This window comes from Oncorhynchus mykiss, chromosome 14, assembly GCF_057628025.1.
Source record: "Oncorhynchus mykiss isolate SJ-2025 chromosome 14, ASM5762802v1, whole genome shotgun sequence".
In the NCBI taxonomy this organism is placed as follows: Eukaryota; Metazoa; Chordata; class Actinopteri; order Salmoniformes; family Salmonidae; genus Oncorhynchus; species Oncorhynchus mykiss.
This window is the reverse complement of record NC_143035.1, coordinates 26,799,272-26,821,918: the sequence shown is the minus strand read 5'-3', so window position 1 is coordinate 26,821,918 and position 22,647 is coordinate 26,799,272. Positions and strand designations below refer to the sequence as shown.

The following is a 22,647-nucleotide window of genomic DNA, read 5'->3' as shown; positions in this document are numbered from 1 at the left end:
GGGGCAACAGTAGACAAACGGTAGTAACGGAGAGGAGAGACAGTAGAGACGGTAGTAACGGAGAGGAGAGACAGTAGCAGACGGTAGTAACGGAGAGGAGAGAGTCAGTTGACAGACTGTAGTAACGGAGAGGAGAGACAGTAGACAGACGGTAGTAACGGAGAGGAGAGAGACAGTAGAGAGACGGTAGTAACGGAGAGGAGAGAGACAGTAGAGAGACGGTAGTAACGGAGAGGAGAGAGACAGTAGAGAGACGGTAGTAACGGAGAGGAGAGACAGTAGACAGACGGTAGTAACGGAGAGAGGAGAGACAGAGAGAAGGTAGTAACGGAGAGGAGAGAGACAGTAGACAGACAGTAGGAACGGAGAGGAGAGAGACAGCAGACAGACAGTAGCAAAGGAGAGAGGAGACAGTAGACAGACTGTAGTAACGGAGAGAGGAGAGACAGAGAGACGGTAGTAACGGAGAGGAGACAGTAGACAGACAGTAGGAACGGAGAGAGGAGACAGAAGACAGACGGTAGTAACGGAGAGGGGAGAGACAGTAGACAGACAGTAGTAACGGAGAGGAGAGAGACAGCAGACAGACAGTAGCAACGGAGAGAGGAGACAGTAGACAGACTGTATTAACGGAGAGGAGAGAGTAGACAGACAGTAGTAACGGAGACACAGTAGACAGATAGTAGTAACGGAGAGACAGTAGACAGACAATAGTAAAGGAGACACAGTAGACAGACAGTAGTAACGGAGAGGAGAGACAGTAGTAACGGAGAGGAGAGAGTAGACAGACGGTAGTAACGGAGAGGAGAGACAGTAGACAGACAGTAGTAACGGAGAGGATAGAGTCAGTAGACAGACTGTAGTAACGGAGAGGAGAGAGTAGACAGACAGTAGCAACGGAGAGAGGAGACAGTAGAGAGACGGTAGTAACGGAGAGGAGAGAGACAGTAGACAGACAGTAGGAACAGAGAGAGGAGACAGTAGACAGACTGTAGTAACGGAGAGGAGAGACAGTAGACAGACGGTAGTAACGGAGAGGAGAGACAGTAGACAGACGGTAGTAACGGAGAGGAGAGAGTAGACAGACGGTAGAAACGGAGACATAGTAGACAGACGGTAGTAACGGAGAGGAGAGACAGTAGACAGACGGTAGTAACGGAGAGGAGAGACAGTAGACAGACGGTAGTAACGGGAGAGGAGACACAGTAGACAGACGGTAGTAACGGGAGAGGAGACACAGTAGACAGACGGTAGTAACGGAGAGGAGAGAGACAGTAGACAGACGGTATTAACGGAGAGGAGAGAGACAGTAGACAGACAGTAGTAACGGAGAGGAGAGAGACAGTAGACAGACGGTATTAACGGAGAGGAGAGAGTAGACAGACGGTAGTAACGGAGACACAGTAGACAGACAGTAGTAAAGGAGAGACAGTAGACAGACAGTAGCAACGGAGAGGGGAGACAGTAGACAGACTGTAATAACGGAGAGGGGAGAGACAGTAGACAGACGGTATTAACGGAGAGGAGAGAGACAGTAGACAGACTGTAGTAACGGAGAGGGGAGAGACAGTAGACAGACGGTAGTAACGGAGAGACGAGACAGTAGAGAGACGTTAGTAACGGAGAGGAGAGAGACAGTAGACAGACGGTAGTAACGGAGAGGAGAGAGACAGTAGACAGACAGTAGCAACGGAGAGGGGAGACAGTAGACAGACTGTAGTAACGGAGAGGGGAGAGACAGTAGACAGACGGTATTAACGGAGAGGAGAGAGACAGTAGACAGACAGTAGGAACGGAGAGAGGAGACAGTAGACAGACGGTATTAACGGAGAGGGGAGAGACAGTAGACAGACAGTAGTAACGGAGAGGAGAGAGACAGTAGACAGACGGTAGTAACGGAGAGGAGAGACAGTAGACAGACGGTAGTAACGGAGAGGAGAGTCAGTAGACAGACTGTAGGAACGGAGAGAGGAGACAGTAGACAGACAGTAGTAACGGAGAGAGGAGAGACAGTAGAAACAGAGAGGGGAGAGACAGTAGTAACAGAGAGGGGAGAGACAGCCAGACGGTAGTAACGGAGAGGGGAGAGTCAGTATACATACGGTAGTAACGGAGAGGAGAGAGACAGTAGAGAGACGGTAGTAACGGAGAGGAGAGAGACAGTAGAGAGACGGTAGTAACGGAGAGGAGAGACAGTAGACAGACGGTAGTAACGGAGAGAGGAGAGACAGAGAGAAGGTAGTAACGGAGAGGAGAGAGACAGTAGACAGACAGTAGGAACGGAGAGGAGAGAGACAGCAGACAGACAGTAGCAAAGGAGAGAGGAGACAGTAGACAGACTGTAGTAACGGAGAGAGGAGAGACAGAGAGACGGTAGTAACGGAGAGGAGACAGTAGACAGACAGTAGGAACGGAGAGAGGAGACAGAAGACAGACGGTAGTAACGGAGAGGGGAGAGACAGTAGACAGACAGTAGTAACGGAGAGGAGAGAGACAGCAGACAGACAGTAGCAACGGAGAGAGGAGACAGTAGACAGACTGTATTAACGGAGAGGAGAGAGTAGACAGACAGTAGTAACGGAGACACAGTAGACAGATAGTAGTAACGGAGAGACAGTAGACAGACAATAGTAAAGGAGACACAGTAGACAGACAGTAGTAACGGAGAGGAGAGACAGTAGTAACGGAGAGGAGAGAGTAGACAGACGGTAGTAACGGAGAGGAGAGACAGTAGACAGACAGTAGTAACGGAGAGGATAGAGTCAGTAGACAGACTGTAGTAACGGAGAGGAGAGAGTAGACAGACAGTAGCAACGGAGAGAGGAGACAGTAGAGAGACGGTAGTAACGGAGAGGAGAGAGACAGTAGACAGACAGTAGGAACAGAGAGAGGAGACAGTAGACAGACTGTAGTAACGGAGAGGAGAGACAGTAGACAGACGGTAGTAACGGAGAGGAGAGACAGTAGACAGACGGTAGTAACGGAGAGGAGAGAGTAGACAGACGGTAGAAACGGAGACATAGTAGACAGACGGTAGTAACGGAGAGGAGAGACAGTAGACAGACGGTAGTAACGGAGAGGAGAGACAGTAGACAGACGGTAGTAACGGGAGAGGAGACACAGTAGACAGACGGTAGTAACGGGAGAGGAGACACAGTAGACAGACGGTAGTAACGGAGAGGAGAGAGACAGTAGACAGACGGTATTAACGGAGAGGAGAGAGACAGTAGACAGACAGTAGTAACGGAGAGGAGAGAGACAGTAGACAGACGGTATTAACGGAGAGGAGAGAGTAGACAGACGGTAGTAACGGAGACACAGTAGACAGACAGTAGTAAAGGAGAGACAGTAGACAGACAGTAGCAACGGAGAGGGGAGACAGTAGACAGACTGTAATAACGGAGAGGGGAGAGACAGTAGACAGACGGTATTAACGGAGAGGAGAGAGACAGTAGACAGACTGTAGTAACGGAGAGGGGAGAGACAGTAGACAGACGGTAGTAACGGAGAGACGAGACAGTAGAGAGACGTTAGTAACGGAGAGGAGAGAGACAGTAGACAGACGGTAGTAACGGAGAGGAGAGAGACAGTAGACAGACAGTAGCAACGGAGAGGGGAGACAGTAGACAGACTGTAGTAACGGAGAGGGGAGAGACAGTAGACAGACGGTATTAACGGAGAGGAGAGAGACAGTAGACAGACAGTAGGAACGGAGAGAGGAGACAGTAGACAGACGGTATTAACGGAGAGGGGAGAGACAGTAGACAGACAGTAGTAACGGAGAGGAGAGAGACAGTAGACAGACGGTAGTAACGGAGAGGAGAGACAGTAGACAGACGGTAGTAACGGAGAGGAGAGTCAGTAGACAGACTGTAGGAACGGAGAGAGGAGACAGTAGACAGACAGTAGTAACGGAGAGAGGAGAGACAGTAGAAACAGAGAGGGGAGAGACAGTAGTAACAGAGAGGGGAGAGACAGCCAGACGGTAGTAACGGAGAGGGGAGAGTCAGTATACATACGGTAGTAACGGAGAGGAGAGACAGTAGAGAAGCGGTAGTAACGGAGAGGAGAGAGTAGACAGACGGTAGTAATGGAGACACAGTAGACAGACAGTAGTAACGGAGAGGAGAGACAGTAGAGAGACGGTAGTAACGGAGAGGAGAGACAGTAGACAGACGGTAGTAATGGAGAGGAGAGAGACAGTAGAGAGACTGTAGTAACGGAGAGGAGAGAGACAGTAGACAGACAGTAGCAACGGAGAGGAGAGAGACAGTAGACAGACAGTAGCAACGGAGAGAGGAGAGACAGTAGACAGACAGTAGCAACGGAGAGAGGAGACAGTAGACAGACAGTAGCAACGGAGAGAGGAGACAGTAGACAGACTGTAGTAACGGAGAGGGGAGAGACAGTAGAGAGACGGTAGTAACGGAGAGGAGAGAGACAGTAGACAGACAGTAGGAACAGAGAGAGGAGACAATAGACAGACTGTAGTAACGGAGAGGAGAGACAGTAGACAGACGGTAGTAACGGAGAGACAGTAGACAGACGGTAGTAACGGGAGAGGAGAGACAGTAGACAGACGGTAGTAACGGAGAGGAGAGACAGTAGACAGACGGTAGTAACGGGGAGGAGACACAGTAGACAGACACAGTAGACAGACGGTAGTAACGGAGAGGAGAGAGTAGACAGACAGTAGTAACGGAGAGGATAGACACAGTAGACAGACGGTAGTAACGGGAGAGGAGACAGTAGACAGACGGTAGTAACGGAGAGGAGAGACAGTAGACAGACGGTAGTAACGGAGAGGAGAGAGTAGACAGACGGTAGTAACGGAGACACAGTAGACAGACAGTAGTAACGGAGAGGAGAGACAGTAGACAGACGGTAGTAACGGAGAGGATAGACACAGTAGACAGACGGTAGTAACAGGAGAGGAGACAGTAGACAGACGGTAGTAACGGAGAGGAGAGACAGTAGACAGACGGTAGTAACGGAGAGGAGAGAGTAGACAGACGGTAGTAACGGAGACACAGTAGACAGACGGTAGTAACGGAGAGACAGTAGACAGACAGTAGTAATGGAGACACAGTAGACAGACAGTAGTAACGGAGACACAGTAGACAGACAGTAGTAAAGGAGAGACAGTAGACAGACAGTAGTAACGGAGACACAGTAGACAGACAGTAGTAAAGGAGAGACAGTAGACAGACAGTAGTAACGGAGAGACAGTAGACAGACAGTAGTAACGGAGAGACAGTAGACAGACAGTAGTAATGGAGACACAGTAGACAGACAGTAGTAAAGGAGAGACAGTAGACAGACGGTAGTAACGGAGACACAGTAGACAGACAGTAGTAACGTAGAGGAGAGAGTAGACAGACAGTAGTAACAGAGAGACAGTAGTAACAGACAGACAGTAGTAATGGAGAGGAGAGAGTAGACAGACAGTAGTAATGGAGACACAGTAGACAGACGGTAGTAACAGAGAGACAGTAGTAACAGACAGACAGTAGTAACGGAGAGGGGAGAGACAGTAGACAGACAGTAGTAACGGAGAGGGGAGAGACAGTAGACAGACAGTAGTAACGGAGAGGAGAGAGTAGACAGACAGTAGTAACGGAGACACAGTAGACAGACAGTAGTAAAGGAGAGACAGTAGACAGACAGTAGTAACGGAGAGGAGAGAGTAGACAGACAGTAGTAACGGAGAGGAGACAGTAGACAGACAGTAGTAACGGAGAGGAGACAGTAGACAGACTGTAGTAACGGAGAGGAGAGAGACAGTAGACAGACTGTAGTAACGGAGAGGAGAGAGTAGACAGACAGTAGTAACGGAGAGACAGTAGACAGACTGTAGTAACGGAGACACAGTAGACAGACAGTAGTAAAGGAGAGACAGTAGACAGACAGTAGTAATGGAGAGGGGAGACAGAGGCTCCATGCTCCTACAGAGGAAGTGTAATGGCAGGGAGGTTAGGAGAGAGGCAAGATAAGATTATTGGGGCACGAGATGGGTACAGAGTCTGTCCTATGTCTTGGCTCGTTGGTGTCGATGCTGAGGTGTGTGTCTAGTCTAGTTTTACCTTCTCCACTGGCTCCCCCGGCTTGCGGCCCCCCTCGCGGCCTCTGAGGCTCTTGGTGGAGATTGAGGACTCTGAGGTCTGCATGATGAGCTGAGTGGCCAGAAACTGCTGCACGTGTTCTAGAACGTCCCTCTGCATCTCCAGGGCCATGTGGAACACATCGTGGTCAGAGCTGTTGTACATCACCGCATTCTGGAACATCAGCATGATGTCACGCTGGAACTCCGCTGTCGTACGGATCTGACCCGCCTCGATACTCTTCTTGATGGCCGACAGATCCATGGGTCTGTGTGTGGTTGTGTTAGGGAGGAGTGTGTGTGTGTGTGTTTTAGAGGGGAAGGTTAGTATGTACTTATATTGTTCATATAGATTTTATTTGCATATGTACATAACATATAATTCAGCAAACAAGCAGTTTTCTCTTATAGCACTCTCACCTGTGTACAATGCTGTGGTAACCAGGGGCGATGTCATCAGACACAGACTGGAGGAACACACTGGCATACCTGTCACAGATAACAACAACAGATCAGGCAAACCCTACAGTGCCTTAACCATGTGCCCAATAACAGCCAATATGTCTAAGAGCTGACCTGTGATTGGCTGCTGCTCTCCACACCAGCATGATGGCTTTCTTCCAGATCTTCTGAGCCTGAACAGCCTCCTGATCCTCCCCACATATCGAGCTGAGAGAGAGATCCACAGACAGGAGGGTAGGTGAATGATAGAGGGAGAGAGACAGGCAGGATTGTGATGATAGTGCAGAAAAGCCCACAAGACAGCTTACTACAGAGAAACCACCCCTCATCTTGGGGATAGGTCAAAAAGCATTTTTAAGGGTTGAGTTGACTTGCTTTATTCAGGCTTGTGATGGCATGTTCAGATTAAGAGTTGCCATGGATACAAGGACCAGGGTTGGAAACTTACAACTGAGAAGAGGCGGGGCTGCTGGCTAGCGAATCAGCTGTGGTGTAGCGTTGGGAGGAGGGGCCATAGCCATCCTCACTCTCACTGGCTGCCGGTTCTACCTCTGATAGGTAGGGCCCCTCCCCCTCTCCACACTCCTCTTTCATCTCCACCTCTTCATCAGGATCCCCGTCGCTCCCTCCATCCTCATCCTTCACTTCCTACATAAAGATACACAAGGAGAGATGATAGTTCAACTGCACTTGGTAAATGTGCGTGTGTGAGTTTTACTGAAAATATGACAATTACCTTGGACTCTTTCCCTGATCCAGAACTGTCTTCTGAGTCTAGGCAGGGTGTGTTTGGTTCTGGCTGGGTCCACTCCTCATTCTCAGTCTTCACAGCTGTGCTCAGGCTTCCTTCCACCGTGAAAACTCCTTCCTCTGTGACCTCACTTCCTGCCAGGCTGTCGTCAGCGGCAACAGAAGGAGCAACTGTCCCCAATGTTTCTAATCCCTCCTTGGCTTCCCCCCTTCCACTCTCTGTATCTGGCTCCAGGACCCCAGGGTTAGCTCCCGCTCCACCCTGAAGCCCCTGTGTGGGGTCAGACTGAACCGTGGGCCCAGGCTCTGAGGACTTCAAGTCATGGGCCTCCCAGGGGCCTGAGAGGGAGTGGCCGGCAGAAACAGCCTCCTCACAGAGAGAGAGAGCAGCCTCCACTGCTGCAGCATCTAGAGCCTCCACAGAGTCATCCACCTGAGAAATACAGACAGACAGAGAGAAAGAGATACACACACAGGGAGAGGACTGTGATGAGTGCGCACAAACAAGACCGCTTACTACAGAGATATCTAGGTCAAAATCTGCACCCCCCCACACTATTTACCTTCTCCTCTATGATGGCGATGATGTCTCCGACTGTCTCCAGGTCCAGCTCATCCCCCATGTAGGAAACAGCTACCAGGTCCTCCTCCACTAGCCCCGCCTCCTTCACTAGCTCCAACTCCTCACCCAGCTCTGCTTTCACTACCGCCTCTCCGACTGAACACACACACAGAGACAGAGAGAGACAGAGAGAGACAGAGAGAGACAGAGAGAGACAGAGAGACAGAGAGACAGAGAGACAGAGAGAGAGAGAGAGAGAGAGAGAGAGAGAGAGAGAGAGAGAGAGAGAGAGAGAGAGAGAGAGAAAGAGGCATGTGTTACCACAAATAGTACACCGGTATCACTGGGAGTAGAAATCAGATGCATGTTCCTCTTTACATACAGCGCAAGAAAAAGTATGTGAACCCTTTGGAATAACCTGGATTTCTGCATAAATAGTCCGAAATTAATCAGAAAATGTCATCTGATCTTCATCTTAGTCACAACAATAGACAGTGTGCTTAAACTAATAACACACAAATTAATTTATTTTTCTTGTCCATATCGAATACATAATTTAAACATTCACAGTGTCGGTTGGGGAAAAGTATGTGAACCCCTAGGCTAATGACTTCTCCAAAAGCTAATTGGAGTCAGGAGTCAGCTAACCTGGAGTCCAATCAATGAGACGAGATTGGAGATGTTGGTTAGAGCTGCCCTGCCCTATAAAAAAAACTCTAAATTTGAGTTCGCTATTCACAAGAAGCATTGCCTGATGTGAACCATGCCTCGAACAAAAGAGATCTCAGAAGACCTAAGATTAAGAATTGTTGACTTGCATGAAGCTAGAAAGGGTTACAAAAGTATCTCTAAAAGTCTTGATGTTCATCAGTCCACGGTTAGACAAATTGTCTATAAATGGAGAAAGTTCAGCACTGTTGGTATTCTCCCTAGAGAGAGCACAGCGCAGAATGCTCAATGAGGTTAAGAAGAATCCTAGAGTGTCAGCTAAAGACTTACAGAAATCTTTGGAACATGCTAACATCTCTGTTGACGAGTCTACGATACGTAAAACACTAAACAAGAATGGTGTTCATGGGAGGACACCACAGAAGAAGCCACTGCTGTCCAAAAAAACCCACTGCTGCATGTCTGAAGTTCGTAAAAGAGAACCTGGATGTTCCACAGCGCTACTGGCAAAATATTTTGTGGGCAGAGGAAACTCCAGTTGAGTTGTTTGGAAGGAACACACAACATTATATGTGGAGAAAAAAAAGGACCAGCACACCAACATCAAAACCTCATCCCAACTGTAAAGTATGGTGGAGGGAGCATCATTGTTTGAGACTGCTTTGCTGCCTCAAGGCCTGGACAACTTGCTATCATCGACAGAAAAATGAATTCCCAATTAATTTTTCAGGAGAATGTACGACCCAAAACACAGAAGTAAATCAACAACAGAATGGCTTCAACTGAAGAAAATATGAGTCCTGACCTCAATCCGATTTAAAATGCTGTGGCATGACCTCGAGAGCAGTTCACACTAGAGGTCGACCGATTAATTGGAATGGCCAATTAATTAGGGCCGATTTCAAGTTTTCATAACAATCGGAAATCGGTATTATTGGACACCGATTTAGCCGATTTTTAAAAACACCTTTATTTAACTAGGCAAGTCAGTTAAGAACACATTCTTATTTTCAATGACGGCCTAGGAACAGTGGGTTAACTGCCTTGTTCAGGGGCAAAATGACAGATTTTTACCTTGTCAGCTTTGGGATTCAATCTTGCAACCTTACAGTTAACTAGTCCAACGCTCTAACCACCTGATTACATTGCACTCCACGAGGAGACTGCCTGTTACGCTAATGCAGTAAGAAGCCAAGGTAAGTTGCTAGCTAGCATTAAATTTAAACAATCAATCATAATCACTAGTTAACTACACATGGTTGATGATATTACTAGTTTATCTAGCGTGTCCTGCGTTGCATACAATCGATGCGGTGCGTATTCGCGAAAAAGGACTGTCGTTGCTCCAACGTGTACCTAACCACAAACATCAATGCCTTTCTTAAAATCAATACACAAGTATATATTTTTAAACCTGCATATTTAGTTAATATTGCCTGCTAACATGATTCATTGCGAACTGTGAAAACTATTTATTCCTAACAAAGACAACTTCGCCAAACGGGGGATGATTTAACAAAAGCGCATTTGCGGAAAAAGCACAATCGTTGCACGACTGTACCTAACCGTAAACATCAACGCATTTCTTAAAATCAATACACAGAAGTATATATTTTTAAACCTGTATATTTAGCTAAAAGAAATCCAGGTTAGCAGGCAATATTAACCAGGTGAAATTGTGTCACTTCTCTTGCGTTCATTGCACGCAGAGTCAGTGTATATGCAACAGTTTGGCCCGCCTAATTTGCCAGAATTTTACGTATTTATGACATAACATTGAAGGTTGTGCAATGTAACAGGAATATTTAGACTTAGGGATGCCATCCGTTAGATAAAATACGTAACGGTTCCGTATTTCACTGAAAGAATAAACGTCTTGTTTTCGAGATGATAGTTTCCGGATTCGACCATATTAATGACCTAAGGCTCGTATTTCTGTGTGTTATTATGTTATAATTAAGTCTATGATTTGATAGAGCAGTCTGACTGAGCGATGGTAGGCACCAGCAGGCTTGTAAGCATTCATTCTAACAGCACTTTAGTGCGTTTTGCCAGCAGCTCTTCGCTGTGCTTAAAGCATTGGGCTGTTTATGACTTCAACCCTATCAACTCCCGAGATTAGGCTGGTGTAACCGATGTGAAATGGCTAGCTAGTTAGCGGGGTGCGCGCTAATAGCGTTTCAAACGTCACTCGCTCTGAGACTTGGAGTGGTTGTTTGCCTTGCTCTGCATGGGTAACGCTGCTTCGAGGGTGGCTGTTGTCAATGTGTTCCTGGTTCGAGCCCAGGTAGGGGCGAGGAGAGGGACGGAAGCTATACTGTTACACTGGCAATACTAAAGTGCCTATAATAACATCCAATAGTCAAAGGTATATGAAATACAAATTGTATAGAGAGAAATAGTCCTAATAGTCCTATAACAAATACAACCTGGGAATAGGCTAAATTGATTTTATTGATGTATTATATTAAGTTAAAATACATTTTCATTCAGTATTGTTGTAATTGTCATTATTACAAATACATTAAATAAAATAAAAATGTTTTTTTTATATATATATATATTTTTTAAAATCGGCCGATTAATCAGTATCGGCTTTTCTTGGGCCTCCAATAATCGGTATCGGCGTTGAAAAATCATAATCGGTCGACCTCTAGTTCACACCAGACATCCTAAGAATATTGCTGAACTGAAACAGTTTTGTAAATATGAATGGTCCAAAATTCCTCCTGACCGTTGTGCAGGTCTGATCCGCAACTACAGAAAACGTTTGGTTGTGGTTATTGTTGCCAAAGGAGGGTCAACCAGTTATTAAATCCAAGCGTTCACATACTTTTCCCACCCTGCACAGTGAATGTTTACATGATGTTCAATAAAAACATTAAAACATATAATTGCTTGTGTGTTATTAGTTTAAGCAGACTGTGTTTGTCTATTGTTGTGATAGATGAAGATCAGATCTAATTTTATGACCAATGTATGCAGAAATCCAGGTAGTTCCAAAGGGTTCAACATACTTTTTCTTGCCACTGTAGATATTCCTTCCCTTTCTAGAGCGAGAGAGACAGCTGGGTTTAGAGAGAAACACTGACAGACAATGTGGGAGAGAGAGACAGCTGGGTTTAGAGAGAAACACTGACAGACAATGTGGGAGAGAGAGACAGCTGGGTTTAGAGAGAAACACTGACAGACAATGTGGGAGAGAGAGACAGCTGGGTTTAGAGAGAAACACTGACAGACAATGTGGGAGAGAGAGACAGCTGGGTTTAGAGAGAAACACTGACAGACAATGTGGGAGAGAGAGACAGCTGGGTTTAGAGAGAAACACTGACAGACAATGTGGGAGAGAGAGACAGCTGGGTTTAGAGAGAAACACTGACAGACAATGTGGGAGAGAGAGACAGCTGGGTTTAGAGAGAAACACTGACAGACAATGTGGGAGAGAGATAGCTGGGTTTAGAGAGAAACACTGACAGACAATGTGGGAGAGAGAGACAGCTGGGTTTAGAGAGAAACACTGACAGACAGACAGTTTGGGAGAGAGGGGAGGAGAAACAGATGAGAGACAGTTTTAAACTGTGTTGGGTGGGGCAGTGGGGGGCTAATGTTTCCTGTTGGACACAACAAAGTACATCTAAAGGACCAAGTCACACACTTTGCTTCTAAAAAAACATTTAAAGCACAGAAGCACACACCAGCACATATAGCACTCAACTAAAATACCAATCAACCCAAACACGTAACAGCCAGCCAGCGTGTCGGGTTATATCACGGTTGCCATAGTTACCGGAGCTGGCGACCTCAAAGCCTGCTGGGATATCAAAGGTTGTAGTGGGAACTCCTCCATTAGCCAGTCCTGCAGCAGCAACATCCCCCTCCACCACCTGATCCAGAGAGATTACATCAACAACACACAATATCCCTGATTCAACTGTTTTTACTGAGCGGCTTGGTACAGATGTAGGATCTGAATTTGACCTTTATGGTCACAGAAATAGAATTCGGTAGCAACAGGTATTGAATGTTTAGTCCATAATATTGAGTGATCTGTGGTTAGCCTATTAGCTGGCCAAAAGTAGGCTACATGAAAAGTGCAATACTGTTAAAGGGGAAATTCGCAGTTGAAACAATAAAGTTTGTTTCGATAAAAAGCTGATGGATGGGGCTGGAGAAATGTAACCACTCTAAAATGCATAGACAGAGCTATGGATGCAAGGACTGACCATCCATTACGTCAAAAATCATAGTTTTAACCATATTTTGAGACTATGCCGTTTACATTTGCTTTATTTACAAATATTGGAGTTAAACAAGATTATATTTGTAGTTCTGATGGGGTATGACAGTTCAACTAAGCTCATGAGGCATTTAGAAGTTATATTCTTCAAGAATCAATGGGTACATATCATTCATTTATAAGTCCAAAAATGTATGTAGCAACTGCTGATTGCCGCTTTAATATAACCATGTGTTAGTGTGGGTTTTCAGTGAATTTATGTAAATCACGGAGCTCATCTGCATTTCCTGCGGTGCAGCAACATTCTCAGCAACAAGAGAGTGATCAAATTGAAACAGGAATTTCCAACACCAGTAGCTTGTGAAGTCAAACTTAATCTGGACTCTCCCTAAAACAGATCCATCCAATATAATCCAATATAACACAAAATAATCCAATAATTTCATCCCTTATTACTGCAAATCATCCATTTTTTAAATCCCTCTGTATTTCTCACCAGTCTGGGGCTAGCAGAAATCAGGCTTCCTTTCTTCAGCAGCTCTGAGAGGAGAGGGGAGGGAGGCGGCGTGGACTTCTGACTAAGGAGCCTCTTCTGTGGGGAGTCATCTACCAGAGACCCAAGGCTGCCCTCCTTAGGCAGCGCCATTGGAGCATCTGACGATGGTAGAAACACAGCCACCCCCTGGGCCTACGTGGACAGAATGGGGGAGAAAAAAACCCATCCTCCTCTATTTAATAGACCACAGCACTTCCACTGTATTCCTTCCAATACTGATAGAATTTATCTTAGACCGTATTTGACCCATTTCGTGCATGCTGATGGATGTGCAAGGCAGTGCTTGAATACAGAATACGCAAGTCACTTGTCATTTGCTACCAATACACACATCAACAACTGTTGAAGACAAAAAGCTAAACAAAGCAGGCATATGATGACCAGTACTTGGGTCCTTCCCTTACCACAGTAGTGCCAGAGGTCTCCTCTGCCTGGGGCATGGCTGTGTCTGTTGGGGGTGTGGGGGTATCTGTCTGTGCCTCCATGCTCGTGGGACTGGCACCCAGAGGGGAGCGTACAGTGACACTGGGCACCCGCTTGGGTGTGTTCTTAACCGCTTGGCGAGCTGAGATCAGAGAGTACGGGTTGTTATCACTAGTAGTTCCTGAGCTTAATCATTGGTCCAATCAGTGGTGCCCAAACATTTGGATGATTATTATTACTATTAGGCCAAAGCTTACCCTGATAGGCTGTATCTGTGGTCTTCCTCTTAAGATCTGCCTCATCCTCATCCTGCTTCTTTTTCCTTCCAAACAAAACCATTTTAAAACACAATCTTCACTGCTAAATCTGGTACAGAATGTACACTCTGAATCACAATGTAGTGTATACAACAAATAAACACAAAGACACTGGTGGACAGACAGACATGCAGACACAAATCGAGAGACAGACAGGTAGACAGACAGACCGGTTTCTTACTGTGATACTTCTGTCCACAGATCCTCCAGCCGGGAGTCCAGATGTCCGGTCTGGATCAGATCCACCTCCTTCTTCAGCTTCCTGTCAGAGCAGGAAGTAGAGGTCACATTGTCATCTACAATGGCTTTGAACAGAAACATTGGCTATGCATTGAGCGCGATGGGTTTAATGTGTGAGAGCGGGAGAGTGCATGAGTGTGTGTGTGTGTAATGTGAGAGAAATAATAAAAGAGAGAGACAGAAAGACAGAGTGAGAGATTGAATGGGTGTGTGAGCAAGAGTGCCCATATGTCTTGACCTGTATTTGTCCTGTGTGTCTCTCAGTAGTTTCTTCAGCTCCTCTATCCTCTCGGCAGTAAGTCTTCGAACGATTACATCCTCGATGGTCTCCACCACCTCACCCTTTTCCCCACGCTTACGCCTGAAACAGCAATGTACATTAGACACATGATTACACTACGTGGGAACTGCTCTGGTGACAGCTGGAGAGCTGCCTACGCAACAGAATACTCCAATAAAGTGCATGCGTGTGTTTGTGTACTCACTTTGGAGCCTCTGTGGTCTCCAGCAGCTCAGAGTACTGAGAGGCACAGTGCTGTGGGGGTCAGAGACACAGACAGCAAGTTATATACATTATATATACACATAAATGTATGTGGACACCCCTCCAAATTAGTGGATTTGGCTATTTCAGCCACACCAGTTGCTGACAGGTGTATAAAATTGAGTACACGGCCATGCAACCTCCATAGACAAATATTGGCAGTAGAATGGCCTTCCTGAAGAGCTCAGTGACTTTCAAAGTGGCACCGTCATTGGATGCCACCTTTCCAACAAGTCAGTTTGTCAAATTTCTGCCCCACTAGAGCTGCCACGAACAACTGTAAGTGCTGTTATTATGAATTGGAAACGTCTAGGAGCCACAACAGCTCAACCGCAAAGTGGTAGGCCACACAAGCTCACAGAATGGGACTGCCGAGTGCTGAAGTGTGTAGTGTGTAAAAATAGTATGTCCTCGGTTGCAAAACTCACAACTGAGTTCCAAACTGCCTCTGGAAACAACGTCAGCACAATAACTGTTGGTCGGGAGCTTCATGAAATGGGTTTCCATGGCCGAGCAGGCGCACCCAAGCCTAAGATCACCATGTGCAATGCCAAGCGTCGGCTGGGAGTGGTTTAAAGCTCGGCACCATTAGACTTTGGAGCAGTGGAAAAGTGTTCTCTGGAGTGATTAGTCATGCTTCATCATCTGGCAGTCCGACGGACGAATCTGGGTTTGGTGGATACCAGGAGAACGCTACCTGCCGAATGCATAGTGACAACTGTAAAGTTTGGCGGAGGAGGAATAATGGTCTGGGGCTGTTTTTCATGGTTCGGGCTAGGCCCCTTAGTTTCAGTGAAGGGAAATGTTAACGCTACAGAATAAAATGACATTCTAGACGATTCTGTTTTAGCATGAAAATTCCCTTGTGCACAAAGCGAGGTCCATACAGAAATGGTTTCTCGAGATCGGTGTGGAAGAACTTGACTGGCCTGCACAGAGCCCTGACCTCAACCCCATCAAACACCTTTAGGATGAATTGGAACGCCGACTTCGAGACAGGCCTAATCGCCCAACATAAGCGCCCGACCTCACTAATGCTCATGGAAGAACGTCCCCACAGTAATGTTCTAACGTCTAGTAGAAAGCCTTCCCAGAAGAGTGGAGGTTGTTATAGCAGCAAATGGGGGACCAACTCCATCTTAATGCATATGATTTTAGAATGAGACGTTCGACTAGCAGGTGTCCACATGCTTTTGGTCATGTGCTCATATATAGTAGCTGACCTTTTAACCTTGTTCATCATGACAGAGATTAATTGTTGTGTCACAGCGTGTCTGTCTCATACCTTCTGAGAAAACCAGTCTGGAGGGCGGCCTTGCTCTGAGAAAGGCTTGATGGCTCTGCTGACAGACACCCTGAAAGGCAGGAGGACAATCAAGTAGTGTACACAAATGACCATGTAGAAAAGTTTACAATGCACACTAGAGAAAGAAAAACATGTAGATGACAGATGGGAAAAAGTTGGTAGTGTGTGTTTGTTTACCAGTTTTGGTCTCCGCTTCTCATAACAGAGGAGGCTAGGCATAGTTTCTCCCTCAATGACCACGGTTCCGTCGGGCCAACGGACAGCATCTTGTGTTCTACATAAAGACAGAGATAAGGAAATGCTGAAGATTGGAAGAGGTAGGTTAGCAATAGCCCATACATAGATGCTAACTACAGTGCCTTGCGAAAGTATTCGGCCCCCTTGAACTTTGCGACCTTTTGCCACATTTCAGGCTTCAAACATAAAGATATAAAACTGAATCCTAAAACCCACAATACAATGCTGTCTCTCTGGGCTGGCTAGCTAGTTAGGTAGCTAGAAAACATAGCTACACACAACAATACAAGCACGTGAAGTAGCTAGCTAGCAATCGGCTAAACAAACTGTGATATAAATGTAAGAGTCTCTCTCACATAAGTTCAACTTGCAGTTCGTATCTGCCCAGGGCACGTTTCTTTCACACAGAGATACCTTTGAGGAGATGGGAAACTATTTGAATCGTATTAACGGCCATTGTGTATGTTGACAGTGCATCGTCAATTGACCAAGCTTTGCATTCTGGGACAAGGAGAGCTCTCCTTCAAGTAGTGAATGGGAATCAATCGGGCGCCTGCTCAAAAACGGAACCTTGGCATGAATTTCGCAAACAAGAAGTACAACATTGCAAATCTTTTCCAAGATGTGTGATAATTAACGTGTTCTCTGTAGTATCGTATAGCTTTGGAATTGTAACATTACGTACTTTTGACTTTTTGACTTTGAGAAGGGATTGCGTGACGGTTAGTTTAGAAACCGCATGCAGCATTAGGACAACGTGAATGCGATGGGTCGACAGTCAGTTGGGTGGGGCGTTTCTCCATTTATTGCCCATTGGGATACCTCCCTCATCCTTTCTGTAATATCTCTGTTTTCAACAGACACACATGGTGCAGTGCCACATGGTACTTGGAAGGAGAAACAGAGATGAATAATTCGGTACACTGTTGAGATTTAGATATGCTCAGTGAAATATATACTTTGTCATGACGATATCAACAGATGGATGTGTTCTAGACAAGTATGCCCATACCATCTACTGGCTGATTTGGCGACATTAGCGTATTATCCCCTAGGTATCCTAGTGTTAGAGCGTTGGACCGAAAGGTTGCAAGATCAAATCCCCGAGCTGACAAGGTACAAATCTGTTGTTCTGCCCCTGAACAAGGATGTTAACCCACTGTTCCTAGGCTGTCATTGAATATAAGAATTTGTTCTTAACTGACTTGCCTAGATTAATAAATATAATAAACACGCATCGCTTGAGGTACGGTTTTGGAAACATAAGGAACGTATCTTTCATATCAGCTATTCTTTTTTCTAAAACCAAAAGGTTAAATTACAACACACCTTTATAGTGTTTGGTTTCACACACTGCCATATGTCCCTGTTACAGCGCTAGTTTACAGAAAACAGACGGAGGACAGTCGACTGACTACCTGTGCTAATTACCTATTTGCGTCTACAAACACCTGTGTGTAAACGGAAGACGGACGCCACAAACGTGTGGTCACTGACAAATACTGTCGACTGCAACTGTGCTAAAACAGTAAGTGTGTATTTGTGAAATTATTTTGATGTGATATGAAAGGAGAAGGATTCATGTTTCTAGAACTGTACCGCAATTGAGAATCGATTCATGTTAATGTTCAGACCGAGCGTCCTGCTCTTAACAAAACTTCCCCTTACAGAAGACTCCTTTGTCCAATGACTCATTACCGAGAGTCATGATCAAGAGCTACGCCTAACGTTTAGATGGAGTATTTGGCTGCCAGAGCCAATTCGCCTCTAAATAGAACATGAAAGGTCCTTGGACTACAAGGAGTAACATTATGCTCCTTTAGTCTATTATTAGGCTAACTTCAATTTGACCAGGGATGCAAACTGCTGAGGGCCCAAAAAGGTTACACTTTTTTTTTGCATTGAAACATGCAAAAAAATCCCTGCTAGGGGGAAATGGAGGTTTTAACTAATTAAACAACAAAGAATGTGATCTACATGATCAGTCTCTGTGTGTAAAATAAAAAGTGGTTAATGTGAACATAACTCAGAGCTAAAAATGTAAAGGAAGCAATCCAATATTATTTGTTGCCTAGACTTTACTGCAAATGACATTCAAGTCTTGAGAAAAACCAATACACTAATATTGCAGTTAGCCATGACAGCCTTTATAATAGAACGCTTGTGACCACACACATAAATATTGCACTTGGGGAAAAAAACATCTTAAAGTAGAAATAGAATGAAACAAACTGGCATTCTATATTTGCTCTATTATAGTGGCCACTATAGACACAAATCAAATGCACAAGGCTACACGTGTGCAAAAATAACATTCACTGAGTAAAACTAAGTATAATCCCCCCCTCACACACACACACACACACACACACACACACACACACACACACACACACACACACACACACACGCGTTACTGTCAAGTTCAACACAACACAACAAAAGCAATATTTTTGGGCTACACTGCACATTAATACATTAGACACTTTCTGTCTGTGGACATCTGCTCTACAATGTACCAGCAAAAGTGAGAAAGAGAGAAAGTGTGTGGTGTTCCTTTCACCTCTGTAGTGGCATTCAGCATAAGCCAGGCCCAGCTCCAACTACACTTGATCCCTGAATCCACTTGTTTAACAACCAACGACTAATTTTCACCTAATTCTCTCATTCTGAAAATTAATCACATACAGTAAAGGGAAAACATTAGTTAACAGATAGTGGTTCGTTCCTTTACTAGTTAACGTTTCACACAGATTGCCAGGGTGCCAGTAAGCAACTAACGCGTTATAACTTGAGGAACGGCAAGGAGTCGTATACCAGTTAACACTATAGCGAATTGGTTAGGTTACTAATGTTAGTTAATCTGATGTTGTAAAGTTAGCTAGCTAACGTTAGCTGTCCGACTTTTAGCAAGCACATTTTCACACCATAAACTACATTATTTGATCAGATAAATTGGATAATGTTGCTCAACATTTTTATGGCTAGCTAATGGAGAATTCGATCCAGCTAGCAAGATACAACGCTAATAGTTGTTCTACCACACTTTCTCCCTCACCTCAAACTTTCCAAAATGCCAGTAGTTTTTCAGTTACAGCTCATGAAGTACGCTTCATCGCCTTCTCCGTGGTCAAGCTTAACGTTACCGCTTCGTTATCGTTCAGGGGACGAGCTGCTGTAACTGGCAAGCTGCCTTGACAGAGCGCGCGCGGATGCTGTCTCTTCTCTCTTCAGCCTCGTGCTGCGCTGCATTCTGTTGTTATGTGAACGATTGGCTGAGCCTTGGATACAGCCAGTATTGCTACAAACGCGCATCACTCGTGCACTTACAGCCAGTAGTGATCCAACCCCCCCCAAAAAAACTTTTCTCATCGGATCTACACGAATTACGTAAGTCACCCATTTTGGATTCAAAACGGTGAATTTCGCCGAAATGTGACTAGTTTGCATCCCTGGATTTGACAGGTCGCTGCGCAGGGGTGATGGGGGAACCAACCTTAGCCTAGATTTGAGCTCTGACCTAACTATAGTTAGCTAAACAGCAAGCTACAATCTTGTTAATGCAAAGAAAGCTACAATCTTGTTAATGCAAAGAAATGTCCAATCTAGCTAACTAGAAAAGCATAACATCACCACTTAGCTAGCTAGGTAATCTAACCCAATATTTGTTTTTGTTGTTTACCATATTCGGCTAGGAATTTAGCTAGCTAGCTTGCCCGGCGCTAACAAAACCCAGGAAGGCTAACTAGACAAATATAATGTATAAAGCCAGCTAGCTACAAACATATTGTAGATTACATTTGAAATGTATGTGTATGTTGTAGCTGCATTTGCAAGCAAGCAAACAATAACAAATAATACTCACTCCCGACTCCACTCGCCATTTCTTTCTTTTTCGACGGGGCCTCGCCACTAAACTTCCGCCGGAATCATTTCAATGTAGTACATGCGCTGACGATGACATACCAAGAAATCACATACCCTCTCCTTAATACAGGGGGATTAGCTCAAATGGTAGAGCGCTCGCTTAGCATGCGAGAGGTAGCGGGATCGATGCCCGCATCCTCCATTCTTTGAATTGCTTGTGATATGTGTGATATGTTAGAAATGGGTGTTGCTGCAGTTCTATTTTTGTAACTTTTGCAGTGTTGGAAAAAGTACTCAATTGTCAAACTTGAGTAAAAGTAAAGATACCCTAATAGAAAATTACTCAAGTAAAATACTACTTGAGTAAAAGTCTAAAAGTATTTGGTTTGAAATATACTTTTAAAATAATAATAAACTATTAAAAGTACATGGAATTGCTAAAATGTACTTAAGTATCAAAAGTCAAAGTATACACTACTTTACACCACTGGACTTTTGTGACCTTTTTCGCCCATCATGTCCAAATCATCCTAAAGTACAGTATGTAAAATGTTTTTAGGTATGATGTAGTTTGTTGATTAAGACGACATGGAAGCATGTCAAATGTATGATAAAAAAAAACAGCCTTTGTGTCGGGTTATGAGTAAAGTAGGACATTTATCATAGGAGTAACGGGAGTATCCTACGGATGTGTCCTACTCCGGGGCATGGTCACGTTAAGCCCTGCCTCACCGTGTGTATCTATAATGTGACTGCTGAAAGGATATTTGGTTTATCCATACAGCTGCGATCTAGCTAGTTTTTTGTGTGCTAAATTTGATCTCTCATCAAAATGACGACAAGCGAAATACGGTGGCTAATAAGGAAAACACAACAACAATGTTATGGTGGCTCATTAGGAAGATGAAACGCATTTTAAAATTCATGACACTGAAACAAAAGGGGTAAACAGCAAGTACGCCTACACATGTTTTTATATTCCGATATGATATCGATATCAAATTAAAAAAGTATGAAACTGATATCAATATGGACTTTCCATATTGGTGGCCAACATTACTCATGAATCATGATCAGATCAGCTCACCTATAGGAATAATCACAGCAATGAGCTCCCGAGTGGCACAGTGGTCTAAGGCACTGCATTTCAGTGCAAGAGGCATCACTGCGGTCCTTGGTTTGAATCCAAGCTGTGTCACATCTGGCTGTGATTGGGAGTCCCATAGGGCGGCGCACAATTGGCCCAGCAAATGAATTACTTAAAAATCATACAATGTGATTTTCTGGATTTTTGTTTTAGATTCCGTCTCTCACAGTTGAAGTGTACCTATGATAAAAATTACAGACCTCTACATGCATTGTGAGTAGGAAAACCTGCAAAATCGGCAGTGTATCAAATACTTGTTCTCCCCACTGTATAACGTGATTTGACGTAATTTTATCTGTGGCCAATGACATTGAGCCTTCTTGGAAGGGCACTTCTAATGTAAATCTATGGCAGGACCTAAAGGGCTTGAATTTTTATGTCTACCTTTACTAAGGACGGGTGATGTAGTTTCTCCATGAGTGACAGAACACTAAGCCAATCACGGTGCAATGCTCCGATTTTCTGCTGACTTGTCCCACCACCACAGAAATCACTGAGCTAGGCTTAAACACCTGCATTTTGGAGCTGCCTTACTCATGAAAACAAAAAAGAGACCATGTTTGTCTTTTTTAACTCAATGATATATATATATTTTTTTACATTGTTAGCAAACAGATATGTGACTTGTTTTAATGCCAAAATACATGCAAAACAGGCAAGCCTCCCCACCAAAAAATATTGAATTTATTTATTTTTTGCTAGAAAAATGGGTCCATTGGCCTTATCCAACCCTAACCGTTTTTAAACTTCCATGGGGTGACTTCAGAGTTTAACGACCCAAGGATCCTGTTTAGACTTTTCTGTCACATTTTTACCTATAGGTACTGTACATGGTTTCCTGCTGATCTTGCTCTGCTGAAGTGCAATAGCAGACTCTAGTGGTCAGATGCTATCATGGCATTCTGATATAATATGACTTGGTGCCATCAGTAGCAATTATTTGATTGGTTCTTATGACTCCAGTTAGTCACTACCATGAATATGACAGCTTAAAGCAAGTGTTATAATGCATCATAAGTGTATCAAAAGGCATTTCAAATGCAGTTATGAAGCATGATGTGTGTGTGTGCTTCGTAGAAAGTATCAGCACATCTGTTCTCAACTCAGTAAAAGTTCACAGTTTGGATTGTTTTATCTATATTAACAGATATCATTTTCAGGACTCATTCAATCTTATCGTAGCAAAGTGACGTGAGCTCATAGCAGCCATAAAAGGAGAACAACACATTT

General features: G+C 44.6%; 1 protein-coding gene, 1 long non-coding RNA gene and 1 other non-coding gene across 10 annotated transcripts in view; 1 reads left to right on the top strand and 2 right to left on the bottom strand.

The window, feature by feature from the left end:
- The window catches only part of LOC110489093 (bromodomain-containing protein 8), a 29,232-nt gene extending 8,743 nt beyond the window's left edge, over positions 1-20,489 (bottom strand). For 2 of the 8 annotated variants that reach the window (XM_090198640.1, XM_090198644.1), the window contains exons 1-17: positions 20,269-20,353; positions 18,967-19,072; positions 16,344-16,440; positions 16,146-16,215; positions 14,802-14,851; positions 14,555-14,677; positions 14,258-14,338; positions 14,017-14,081; positions 13,741-13,901; positions 13,277-13,468; positions 12,331-12,427; positions 7,876-8,030; positions 7,299-7,745; positions 7,011-7,210; positions 6,677-6,769; positions 6,521-6,589; positions 6,084-6,369 (exon numbers count right to left, since the gene is read on the bottom strand). In XM_090198640.1, coding sequence (XP_090054766.1) covers positions 6,084-6,369; positions 6,521-6,589; positions 6,677-6,769; positions 7,011-7,210; positions 7,299-7,745; positions 7,876-8,030; positions 12,331-12,427; positions 13,277-13,468; positions 13,741-13,901; positions 14,017-14,081; positions 14,258-14,338; positions 14,555-14,677; positions 14,802-14,851; positions 16,146-16,215; positions 16,344-16,432 — 2,178 coding nt within the window. In that variant the 5' untranslated portion in view covers positions 16,433-16,440; positions 18,967-19,072; positions 20,269-20,353. Of the gene's footprint in view, positions 1-6,083; positions 6,370-6,520; positions 6,590-6,676; positions 6,770-7,010; positions 7,211-7,298; positions 7,746-7,875; positions 8,031-12,330; positions 12,428-13,276; positions 13,469-13,740; positions 13,902-14,016; positions 14,082-14,257; positions 14,339-14,554; positions 14,678-14,801; positions 14,852-16,145; positions 16,216-16,343; positions 16,441-18,966; positions 19,073-19,461; positions 19,744-20,268 lie in introns of those variants that run through there. The other 6 variants (XM_090198641.1, XM_090198645.1, XM_021561667.3 and 3 more) reach the window with 3 other exon arrangements.
- LOC149978334 (uncharacterized) overlaps positions 1-22,647 on the bottom strand; it is a 1,052,250-nt gene that overhangs the window by 13,738 nt on the left and 1,015,865 nt on the right. The window lies entirely within an intron of this gene.
- trnaa-agc (transfer RNA alanine (anticodon AGC)) lies at positions 20,400-20,472 on the top strand. The gene has a single exon. It is a non-coding gene; the product is annotated as a tRNA-Ala (tRNA).